The following is a 13,092-nucleotide window of genomic DNA, read 5'->3' as shown; positions in this document are numbered from 1 at the left end:
TTCAACATATACGTATGTATATAGCGGAAAAATTTAATGAGTTAAGAACAATGTTTTCTAGGGAGTGCTTATCTTATTAAATTCGAATCTTAGACAATATTATAAGTAAGAAAAACTCCCCATTTCCATTTAACGATAAATTTTTTCGATGTATAGATCAACCACATCTTCGGACAATATACAAAAATATACAGTAATTATTCTCGATATTAAAAATCAGTGGGAAATCCTTTACAATGCACACATTTTCTTATGGATTTTGTACAAAAAATTTAAATGTATCGCATCACCCAGTACTTCCATTATATGGGCTCGAGATTTGTTTATAGTAGGTGTCTTTCTCTACCTGAACTGTAAAATATTTAATTCCTAAATCCTTAAAAATGGCATGAATCTAAGATAAGAAAATATGAGATTTCAATAATACAATATATAGAAAAATTTTATAGGATATTGATAATTTAAACAATTGTTGCAATATAAATTACCCGCGTAATGATACTTTGCTCGTTAGCGGACATCTTTGCTCGTACATGCAATGTACCAGCAATAGTATCGGAAGAGTGACGCCAGAATTGTGGGTTCTGATAGGATATTACTCCATTAACAGATAAAACCTGCGGAAGAAAATATCAATAAATTTTATTGCTATACTGCAGCAGTAAACTTAAAAGAGCTTTATATACCTGTTTTAACAGATTTGATAATTTCTGTTCATGACCAAATGGAACTCTTAACAGTAAAACACTAATTGATTGTCTCAACAATGGTAAGACACTCATGAATATTAAAATAGATATTAAAAGAGAGCATATTGGATCAGCTATCAACCATCCAAAAGTTTGGATAAGAAGTGACGAAACGATAACACCAACACTTCCTAATGTATCTGCTAGAACGTGTAAAAAGACACCTATAGCATAGATGGTGTAATTCTTGTATTATTTGCTTGCTTTAAAATTACTAAAAATCGATAGTTTAATTAATATATTGGGAGGTAGCTAAAATGAATATCCTATTTACCATGCATATTAGAATCATGAGAATGACCATGAGCCTCAAAATGAGAATGTCGCAAGCTAAAAATGCCAACCATATTCACTAATAGACCAAGAAACGATACCAACTAAAACATAAATGGACATAGCACTTAGTTCTTAGGTCATAGTCATATCGTGAACGCTTCAAAATTGATAATATTCTTACCACTAATCGTTCCGAACGAACTTCTGGTGGATCTATCAATCTATGAATCGCTTCCATGAAAATAAAGATAGCAATCACCACTAAAAATATACCGTTAAGGAAACCAGACAAGACTTCTACGCGACCAAAGCTAATAAATAAAATTTTTATAACATTAAATTATCCAAGAAGTATCAATCAACAAGACAGAATTACAATATATTAGTAACAATGAATATAATAGAGTAAAAAACTACGTTACCCAAACGAAAAGCTCTTGGTAGATTTCCATTTTGCAACAAGAGCTGCATATAAGCCAATTACCAAAGCAGTGGAATCAAAAAGCATATGAAAGCCATCAGATATAAGGCCAAGACTATTCGTAAGAACACCATACAGCAGTTCTACCGCGGTAAAGGCCTACAAAAATATCAAAAATTAGCCAAATAGCTGCTGTATCGCACATAACGCTATATCAGCATCATACCAAATTTAAACACAGGTAGAAAAAAATTCTTCTGGTATGACTTTGACCAAGGATTTGATAGATGCTATTTCTCATTACGCTAGTAAATGACCTTTTACTAGAATTATTTGCCATTCCTGCATTGTAAAGTGGTAAACCGCCTTCCGAAAATCCAATCAGTTGTCCCTTAACATTTCTTTGTTGCAGTGCTTCTGATCTTAATAACATCCGCGTTGCTATTGAATGCGTAGTACACATAAATATAATCAGATTTAGTATCTTACTAGCTTCATATCAAAACATAATCTATAAACAAGATAATCATACCTAAACTGAAGCAAACAACACTAAGAATAACTCCTGCTGAAAAAGCATGATCTTTGGAGGAAGCGGTCGCAGAACGTACTGGTAAAAAAGCTAAGCCAGGAAGCGCCCATATGTAAGCAACTATTAGTGCACTAATAAAAGAAGCCAAAGGCGAAATAAAGGCCACAAATTGAGCGCTACTACGCGCCGTGACGATAGCTTTTATATAGTAGCTACCAACGTATGTGGTCAAAACTATAACAAATAAATAGGTAAAATTGGCAGTGAACCAACTGCTACCAACCTGTAAAGACAACATTAATGATTACAGACTTGAATGATTAGTAAAATTATTAGTCTTAGGCATAAAGTTATAAACATTACAGTATTTAGGAGGTACTGGATCAATACAAGAGGTGATATTATTGCAGCCTCCATTGCCGTAACTAACGCATTCATACGTTTAGCTCCTGAAAGTGGGCAAATTAAAACCTTAATGCGTGAAGTTATGGCATTTATCTATTATAAGTGAATTTAATTAATCTATAAGACATAAGAATTTGTTCTAACCTCCAATTTCGACAGCAGATTTTCTTAAGACGCTATCGTGTGCAATACTCATGCATAAAACTATGAATAATAACACAATACCACCCTAATAATTGTAATACACATAACGTTAGGAGATAATGAAGAAAAACAATGTTCTGTCTAGTTTAACATATGCAAATGTATAAATGCAAATATGCAATTACCTTATGGTCTGATAATCCAATCCAACTTAAACTCTGTACTATATATCGCAAGATCGTGTTATGTTGTTCGTCAGCTATAATAGGGAGTTAAAGAGATATTCGCAAGGCATCGGAGAATCTATTTTAACAATTTCTTAGCATAGCAAAAGTATTTAAGGATCTGTGTAATTTAGCCCAAAGTTTAATATACGGTAGTGCAATATTTGGGGAAAAAGATACAATTTTCAATATTACTGTTGATAGCGTCGTCATTATCAAAGAATAGGAGAGAAAATAAAGCCAGTACGAACAGGTAGACTCCTAATTTCTGTTTTAAATATTAAAGTTACGTAAATAAGGAGAAAAGAATATCTTCGAATGTAATTAAAATAATATAAGCATACATTGTAGTATACGAGTATTATAAAATTACTTACCTTAGACCTTAAATTAAAGCTATATACTGCAGATAAAACTGTCAGTACTACTACATCGCTATTTTCAAAAACTAAAATTGTCCTACAAAGTAAATAAATATTTAATAAAAATAAGTCACTTAGCAACTATTTAGATTTTATATTAAATCAAGTATACATATCTAGGCGAATATTTTTAAACATCATATATCGTATAACTTCAAATAGAACAAGATAAAATAATTTCGGCGGATATCTGCTAGTATCTGATTCCCTTACTGTTATGAGTGTACAGATGAATATTCCATTTACTCATATAAAGACCGACTAATTGATACCTTAAAGGGCCACATAATCTCATTCCTATAAGATATAGCCATTGTAAAAGTACCAGAATGACGGCGTGTAGAGTAATTTTATACCACTATGAATGAAGAAAATTTAAATATATAAAGACTTTCCGATAAAAAATATAGTTAAAATTAATTGATGTATGTATACTCGTAGTCTCGTATAAATGTATTATCATACCTCAATTTTTTCTATGGGTCTCCCACTGGATATCGGTTTTTGCAGAATGACATATAGCAAAGCACAGCTTTCGATAGAAATTGATGTAATGCATTTTATTAGTGATTAATGTTATAAGCAAGTGAGCAATTTGTACACAACTAAAAAATTTATAGTTGAATGACATTTATTCAGTGATCAGTATAAATAATACTATACAAAGGATTCTGCTACTTTAACAGTGATTAAAAAATTTGCTCTTGTAGCTCATTTTTAAATAAATGATGTCTCTTATATGCTTTGTGAGTAAACTTACCATAATTTGACTACGAATAAAAATTGTAATAAAGGAGCTATCTTTAATACTTCATAAGATAAATAAATTCCAATTGCATGGAAGAATCTACTAAGTAATAAAGCCATCGTAAATGGCGAGTGCCTATTTTAGGAATAGAATAAACGAATTAGTAAAAATTGACAGCGCCTAAACCATTCCGTTAAAAGCGTATACATGAGAGAAAGTAGTATAAAGTCTACAATAAGAACTAGTAAGGTATCTACTGGTTAAATACCAGAATAGCTATTTAAAATATCTATCTCGTCTATTCGATTAAATTTAAATTTAACTCTATTACTAATTATCCAATTAGAGTGTAGAATATTTTCCTAGAAAAGCTGATAGGTACGTCAAAAGGTAAAGATAAACGAGATTCTATAGTAACGATATTATGATTTCGACATGGGAAGCTCCATTATTAAAAGATACAGTAATTGAAAGCTTATCAATATGATGATCCTATTACTGTAAGGACTATCAATACTAAGAATATCTGTATAATATTTCGTATTTAGTGTTATGTTAAGTGGTTGTAAGCTTTCGTTTAGCAAAGTTGTCAAATTAAATTGCAAACGACGATAATCTTATACTCTATATCTTAAAATAGAATTGATAATTGACAGATATAGCGGTTGGTACAGTATAAACGAAATAGTACTGATTTCAAGCAAGCATCCATTCTCAACATGTGTACTCATCTTATGATACTTTTAATGCAGTCGTGTTACATTCGAACTTGATCGAGATCTGCAGTATATATCATACTGCTATACTTCTCCTGAACATGATCCCATTTAAAAAATTTATGAGTGCCATTATTTTGACGTATAATTTAATAACGACTATCACAACTAGAAATGCAGAAACATAGTGATGTACGATCACTTTTTATACAGTAATTAAAGTATAAAACATTGGCATGATAGGCATTTTAGTCATGACATATAGCAATAGATTTGAATACAACTATCAGAACAAGATAGTCCATCGCTAGTTTATCACTAGTTTATACAGTTGGAGAGTGGTAGAGTGACAGGGTGTAACAGGAAATATGAATTAATGCCTTAATAAATATCTACAGCCCTCGTAAAATACAGTTATTATGGACTCATATTCTGGAGAACTATATTTCCTAATGGTAGTGAAGTATCACCTATCTACATAACTGTCAACTGTCATTACTTTATACAGTAGGAGAATGCCATAACAATGCATTTTAGGCATGATCTAAACCTATAAAGTAAAACAGGAAACGTATATTAACGCCTTAATAAAAGCCTATAGTCCAGCTAAAATGGAGTTACTATGAATTTATTTGATGTATTTAAAGCACGATGTAAAAGCAATAATAGAGTAGAAAAGTAAATTCGAATATACACTATCCTCAAAGTCTACAGTTGCACTAAAACAGAATTACTAAGAAATGCATTTGACTCGATTGGAGGCTGTATGAGTTCATCTAATGGCCAGTAAAGCATTGCATATGAAGTAACATGTGTTAAAATGGTCAATTTATACCATAAGATAGCCATCTCTATAGGCTAACCTTGTAGATCAAATATACCCCATCTGAGCAGCCCAGCTCTATTCGAATCCTATCATTATAAATTGTTTGCTATTGCGGATTTAGGCTACTCAGGTTGGTCAATACGAGTACTAGAGTATAACGGCACTCATGTGGCTCAATGATTGGGCAGTGGATAACTACATGATGATAATTTGTCATCAAATAAAGTTCTTCCTCTTAAGTAAGAGTAAACATGGCGCTAGCCATTTGCAGATAAATCCTTTACTACCTCTGTTACTGTATGGACTGGTTAGAAGACGAAAAGCCTTAACGAAGGTTGTAGAGTAAAGTGCATCAGATCAAGGAAGAATCCATTGAAGGTTATCAATATGAATGCATTAACTACTTTAAAATGACATAAAATGATACAGTAAAATGATAGCATGGTTGTAAAAGGTTCCTATCATCCTAGAATTAGCTAATTACCATTTTGGAATAACGACTCTACCAATAGCTCCACCAATTAATGGATCAGCTTCGTTATTATACTCCATGAGCTTGAGCTTGATTTCGGATCTAGGCCTGAGGACGATCACTACAAAAGGTTCTAGAATTATTGGGATACTGTACTGAGCATAGTTATTGTCACTAGCTATTCAGTTTATCACGATAGTACTGCTCTATTCAGCTCTTGTAACCTATACAGTATATGTATACTGTGTGAAAGATGTTGATCTACTTGGACAACAACTAAGAAGTAAAAAAGTACAGCCTGTATAATACCGTACCGTACCGTACTAGGAATCTAGGATTGCATGAAAGAAGGAGGATAGTAATAGTGTGCAAAATATGTTGTCATTTCTCTTATCTTCTTAATATAGCAATATACTAAGGAAGAGACATCGTATGAGATAAAGGCATGACAGTCTATTTTACACGCTACAACCTACTAGACACGGATACTATGTACTGTAGCACGGTTTGACACGTGTGCAGTTTGTACTGTAGCGACTGTACCGTTCTCAGTAAATTTCATCATTGATAAAAACGAATGTCACGCTATGGCGAGAGCTTCGGACGGTAGCCACGAGTCAGTACTATTAAAGGCACGTACTGGTGACATCATTTCTGCTGACAATTTGCACGATCATCTTCTAACAGTCAGTGAGCTAGTGGATAGATGCATATCTTAACAACGTTATACAACATAAATAGGAATCACGGGCAAAAATAGTGTCATGATTGCATGCCTATCAGATTTCCGATCATAGCGTGTACGTTGATATGGTGCCATCATTTTTGGAAAGACGTACAGTATACGATAATTCAACCGAAGGGAATTGATGGTAAATACCCCGTGAATATAGAGAGAGTATACAGTAAAACATAAAATTGCTAATTTTCGCTTAAAGGAGAGGGTATAAAAATGAGCAATAAAATAAAATAAACATATTTAAAGAGTTATATTTTCGTCTTAGAGCTCTGTGACTGACACAACAGGCTCATCTCGTAATTAATAAATAAACAGAAATGCCACGAATGAATTCACAGTTAAGTGTAAGCCAATTATACAGGTATGTAGAATTGAAATCAGTCTAATAAAGACTATGTAGAAAGTAGAATAAAATCTCTTGCGACTATAGTTTGCACTGCATATGATTATACGTACAGTATACGGTACCTGGCTCTCATATCACAACTGCATTGATAGAAATGCCGCTAAAACACCTCCACTGAGCTAATTTCCTAGAATGTTGTTTCCAAAGGAATAGATCACGATTTAGGCTTCAAATATTGGAAACTGCATTCTGGGAAGTATCATTGATAAAGTCATATCAGCTGTATTTCTGTTGGTGTATCAATACCTAGTAGGAAATGCCCCCAAAAACGGACTTAGAGAGGATGATTATGCCTTTTATTTGTATCCTTAAACTGAAGGAGGATATGGAAAGAGCTCAGGTTGACGAGTACAACAATCTGAGCCTGTGATTAGGTATCGACATACTGAATTAAAAGCATGATTCCGACAGATTATGGTCTAGTGCACGTTAGTGTAAGAGATTCTAACATTCTTGTTGTAGGATAATTACGGTTTTGCAATGTCAGATAACTGTAGATTATTGTACGCGCTGTTCATATCTATTATCATACTGGTTTGAGATGTCAGTATACTGTACACTTATAGTAATAAGATAGAGTAAAGGTATACGGTCTAGGTTAGGCCTAAAGTAGATTGATTGCGATAAGCAGGTCATTATTTAAGGCAAGGGAACATATATCTTTCGCTATTTTTCTCTCTAAGGGCTATTTCCAGAGTGTGAATGTTGTTGTTCTGGCGGGATTGCCGCAACCTCACTCTATTTTTTGTTTGTTGGCGTTCGCAGATATTAGAATTTAAATTTACGTGGCATTATTCGTTCGTTATTTCCTCGACGTACAGTACAGGCTGTACAGCTCAATTTGTATTAGATTCATATCTATGTCTAGCGTTATCCTTTTTCCACGTTAAAGGCTTAAAGCTATGGGAATATACTAACATACTATAACCATCCTGCAAATTGGATTGCGCAGGAGTTTGCACATACAAAGCTCCATTATAATATGATTCAATTATCGTGCTGACACATATAGGAACATTGTTTCACATGCGTATTGTATATTTAATGCGGCTATTTTTCATTTCTTGTTAAATCTCCGGTATACTACTAACATACAGAACTGTATTTCGCTGTGCACCGTACGTGATAACCAAAAACAGTTAGATATACAGGCACTGTTGCTATATCGCTTTCTGAATTATAAAAAAGACTGCGATAAACGCAATAGTGAAGACTCATGGTATACATGCGACATGTATAATAATTTAATTAATTAGTAGAATATCTTCGTATATCCTAGTCAAATACGTGTATGTATACTGTATCCACACACGCTCTTAGCCTAGAAACCTCATCGCTTCATTCTCAATACGGGTATATCGAGTGGATTATACGATTTAGTTAATTTTCGGTATAAGTTTCATGCAATACAGGGTTCATTGTTTTTAACTTTATGCAATGATAAACATAAAGTATGCCCATTACTATTTACAGTTTCATCTGTGTCACATCTACAACATCAAAGTGCAAAGTAATCTTTATACACTATTTCAAGACAAATTATACCATGCTACGCTACAACCTAATATTCAATAAGAGCTCATACAATAGAGAGATTCTTAACAATCATTGTATAAGAAAATCAGGTTATAACTAACTGATATAAGCTAAAATAAACATTTTAATCCAATCACGATAGTGGACTTTTTCATTCACCAACTGTACAGTAAATTACCTGCGTAGGTACATCATTGTATGCAACATCCTAAATGCGTAATAAAACATTTTTAAAAACTATCAGTAAATGTAGTAAGATTTTATATCATTTCATTAAAAGTTAAACTAATCAATAAACTTACGGCTATTAGTAGCCAGTTTTTCATTGTCGTAAATTTTCAACTTTAATCCATCTGATTGTTTCATCTATAAAATAAGAGGTACGGAGTGTTTTACATAATTTCTTTGCTACTTGATATTACAATATTATTTTATTTGGCCTCTCTTAAATAATGCAGATTCTATGACGTATTATAATATTTACCTGATTTAGCAGTTTAATCTCTTCGGCACGATTCATACAACGCTGAATCTACATTAATAAACGTATTATCCTTATTTATGTTTGTTAGGTATATAACTGTTAATAGTTGTGCACAATAAGCTTCAAACCTCAATCATTAATCTCTCTCTCTTAGCGGTATCGGTTTCATCTACATTCCACAAAGAAAAATTTTAAGCTTCGATAATGTAATCTAAACTTAAAATATCTAAAAAAGAGAGTATATGTACCAGGTGCAAGTTCTAACAATTTCGAGAGCGTTTTTTCATATTGGTGCAACGCAGCATCGTACATTTCCTTGTTATCCTTCCAAATAATTATGTAATATAAATTGTATACATTTAAACTTAAATATTCTGTATTTAACAATAGTGAGAGCTATAATTCTGCCTAATCGCCGGATCACTGCAATTTCTATCCTTGATACAGAAGCCATGAAATGTATAAAAATATTTTTCATAATTACATAGTTTTCAGCAGTTTCTAGGTGTAGCAGAGCTTCTTCCATTTTGTTGTCATTGGTGTATAACTTGACTAAAAGAAGTTAAATAAAATATTTACAATACTATAATAAAAGTAAATAAGTGCTTCTAACCAAATTTTGCCTTCAAGCTTAAGATACCTCACCTAGAGAAGTGCCAGGACTTTCAATGCTTGCATTAGCGTATACATTCTCACTTTTCAATAGCCGGCGCAATTCTTCAGCTCTTGCTAGGTACTCACTTGCCTAATATCAAGCAGAAAATATCTTTACTTATTAAAATTGTTTTGCTAACGCAACCCATGGATTAGTTTTATAAAAATGACACATACTCTAACACGTAATGCATCCTTTTTAGCTGGATTTTTTTCATCTAATTGTAGTACAAAGAATTTATGAAAGAGAAAAGTTATAGCCTCGAGTACACATTATGCATACAATAATTTTAGTTTATTGTTCAAAAGAAGGTAATCGAGCAATGTATCTCAAAATACTGGATATTTTTATTAAACAACATCTTGCGTAAGTACTTTGTCATTCCATTACACCGCAACTGTTAGTATTAATAGATATATCAATAGTAAATCCTTTTTTCGAAAACATACATTCAATTGCTGGAACAAAGTACTCAAGACCCCGCGTATAGTACATTGCTGCTCCTTTAAGATCGTTTTGGCTATCTCGCTTTACCGCTTCGGTAAATAAATCGCGCTATGAAAAGTAATTTTATGGTCTATGAAACTGAAATCAAAACGATGAAATAAAAAATTATTTTACGTTTTATATACCGATTTAGCTAAGCATTCAGGAGATGGCATATGTTCAAGATCGATAAAAGGGTGATTGAAAAAGTTATCAAATGATATACGTTCGTCAGGATTTCTTCTTAAAAGAGATATTAATAAATCACGACAGCTTGCAGAGATATTAGCATTTGAAGGAAGCTAAGTAAAGAGGTTAAAAAGGAGTTAGTCGAGAAGGTGTCACATATGCGTACCACATAAATTACCTAGATTTAAGAACTAGTTTTTTTGTCGCTTACCGTAATCTCTGCAGATGATCTAATTTTATCCTCTAATTCGGCATAACTATTTGATGCAAATGGTGCAACACCAAATAGGGCCTCTAAAATAGGAACGATAGCATGTAATAGTATTTATAACTCTCTTGATTGTACGTGCATAGGCGATAATATGAGGTATTTCTTTTATTTTTTCCACAAACCAAACATAATAATTCCAGCTGACCAGAGATCGGCTTTTGCATCATACTTCCCTGAACATATGATTTCTGGTGCCTTTTTAAAAAAATTATGATAACGAATTTAGTAAAACCTGCAGAAATTTTAACTGTTGTTGGTACTAAAATTTGACATTCTTATTTGTTTGCTATAATAAACAATGTACGGTAATAATAAAAATTAATCTTACCATATATAACGGAGAACCTCTAAGCGTCTTAGCATCGACCTCATTCATTACATATTGGGCAAAGCCAAAATCTACAATAATAAACATAATGAAACAATTTCTATAAGCCATTTTCGTTCAATTAGCGGTCCAGTACAGAATGTATTATACTATAATGATATAAATTATGCATTACTTATAATTAATTACAATTTAATAGTAGGCATGATGACAGAAAAGCTCGAATGCTATTTATTGCACATATCATGTTCTAAAAGAATGAAGTTTATTTATACCAGCTAGTTTTAGTACAGGATCATTTTGAGAGGATAGCAGCATGTTTTGAGGTTTCAAATCCATATGAGATATATTTCTTATGCGTAGAAATTGAAGGGCACTGGCTACAATTCATTGATTAATTGATTTGCAGTTAGTTTACACCACTACAATAGCTTTGTAAATACAGAATGTAAGATATAGCATTGCTGTAAAATTGTTAATCGTTTGTACAGTATGTACATATATGGACGTATACGATACACATCGTTAAATACCTTCTAATTTAAATAATAATTATACCTAATTGCCTTAAAAATTTCTTAACAACTATTTCTGGTAAACGTTTACGAAATCGAATAAATTTTGATAAATCACCACCACTGCAATATTCCATGATTAAATAGATTGCCTTACCGTCCCACTATGTGTAATAAATAAGATAAGATTGGTTATATATATGTATGTATATTATATATATGAGATAAAATTAGGTTAATCAATGAAAATGGTAATAGTGACAGTCATTATCAATCTTTCATTTCATGCTGTAGCATCGGTAAAAGTTAATTTTATCGATATAAAGAATACTAAATGTTATATCTGCACTTTTTTGAAGTGATTCTTCTTACAGTATAACTATACAAATGATATATCAATCATAAACAATTAGTAGAGCATATTTTAATATGTTTATTTAATGCTACCGACCTGAAAATCTGTTAATTGAACTATATGGTCATGATTCAATTCTTTCATAAGTGATATTTCAGTGATTAAATTATCACTGGCAGATTTGCTAAGCGATCGCTTTTGAATACATTTTATAGCAACGACTTCCCTTTTTCCAACCTACAATTAATTATCAATATCCGTATGAATTTAATCGCTGGACTAGAAACAGTTCGCTGCAGTTACGATATAGGCAACATTGTTCTACTTTACTATAATCATCAACGTATTCTCAAATCCTTCAAATTGTTATACACTTCAACCATGGTAAACTATCAATAACTGAGGTATCTACTTGATTTACTAATTATTTTAATTGAAAGCATGAGAATTAGGGTCGAAGCTCTTTTCTAGCCCTTTGCAACACTACTTGTACAATCTACATCCTACAGTACAGCATATCTCTCTCAATACAAGAATTTCAATAATACTTACAGTCCGATAAGCCTTATAAACAGTAGCGTAAGTTCCTTGACCTAATTTCTCGGTTACAATATAATTCTTAACAGTTGGAAAGGTTGCCATGTTTTAAATTGATGACCTATGCAGGCACCTGAAGAATCCTGATGCAAATCGTAGCAAGAAGTCGATGATGTACAGTATAAGTTGTACAGTCCTGATATGTGAGAAGGAGCAGCGACCTCCATTACTATACTGTACTGCACCTTATAACGTACTGGTGACGTAATACTACTGTAGGCGTGAATGTAACAGCAGTAGTACGTGAGTACAGTACCGTCCTGTCTGACGATCGTCTGGCTGTCCGTAGGTCCTCGTCTGGCTGTCTGTCCGCAGACCATCGCCCGTCTATCTGTCTGTAGACCATCGATTTAAATCAGTACAGTAGATGGATCACCCTAGCTAATCCATTTAGCGAACTGAATATGATACTGGAGTAGTCTTTGTGTACCAATGTTTGAGTAGGTAAATTATGCGGGTGCTTTCAAAATTGGCAAGTTCTCTATGCACTAATTAACCCTTTTGCTAACGCTCTTGAAATCCTTACTGGGACACTTACTTTGTAGCCATGTTTGCGTAGGCAATGTGGCGTACACCTTGCCTTCTTTTCCATTTCT

At 32.8% G+C, this 13,092-nt stretch overlaps 2 protein-coding genes across 2 annotated transcripts; both read right to left on the bottom strand.

The window, feature by feature from the left end:
- Positions 1-286: 286 nt before the first annotated feature.
- TRIADDRAFT_22061 (uncharacterized protein) lies at positions 287-4,058 on the bottom strand (the record flags this gene model as incomplete). Its single annotated transcript, XM_002110476.1, has 16 exons — positions 287-394; positions 489-617; positions 687-913; positions 1,024-1,126; positions 1,207-1,336; positions 1,448-1,605; positions 1,673-1,868; positions 1,966-2,253; positions 2,337-2,427; positions 2,528-2,612; positions 2,713-2,786; positions 2,932-3,019; positions 3,129-3,210; positions 3,446-3,531; positions 3,639-3,705; positions 3,934-4,058. Coding segments are annotated over 16 exons (2,037 nt in total), but the record flags the coding sequence as incomplete, so codon positions are not given.
- Positions 4,059-7,388: 3,330 nt separating this feature from the next.
- TRIADDRAFT_54606 (uncharacterized protein) lies at positions 7,389-12,541 on the bottom strand (the record flags this gene model as incomplete). The annotated part of the gene is made up of 16 exons (XM_002110475.1): positions 7,389-7,444; positions 8,919-8,982; positions 9,101-9,148; positions 9,229-9,269; positions 9,349-9,424; positions 9,741-9,845; positions 9,932-9,972; positions 10,205-10,310; positions 10,388-10,543; positions 10,642-10,724; positions 10,824-10,896; positions 11,030-11,100; positions 11,305-11,409; positions 11,588-11,708; positions 11,996-12,136; positions 12,452-12,541. 16 exons carry the CDS (start codon positions 12,539-12,541, stop codon positions 7,389-7,391), a joined length of 1,377 nt encoding a protein of 458 aa, XP_002110511.1.
- Positions 12,542-13,092: the final 551 nt, after the last annotated feature.

This window comes from Trichoplax adhaerens, genomic scaffold (genome assembly GCF_000150275.1).
Source record: "Trichoplax adhaerens TRIADscaffold_3 genomic scaffold, whole genome shotgun sequence".
Classification (NCBI taxonomy): Eukaryota; Metazoa; Placozoa; class Uniplacotomia; order Trichoplacea; family Trichoplacidae; genus Trichoplax; species Trichoplax adhaerens.
The sequence above is the reverse complement of the archived record's forward strand: the minus strand, read 5'-3'. Positions and strand labels throughout refer to the sequence as shown.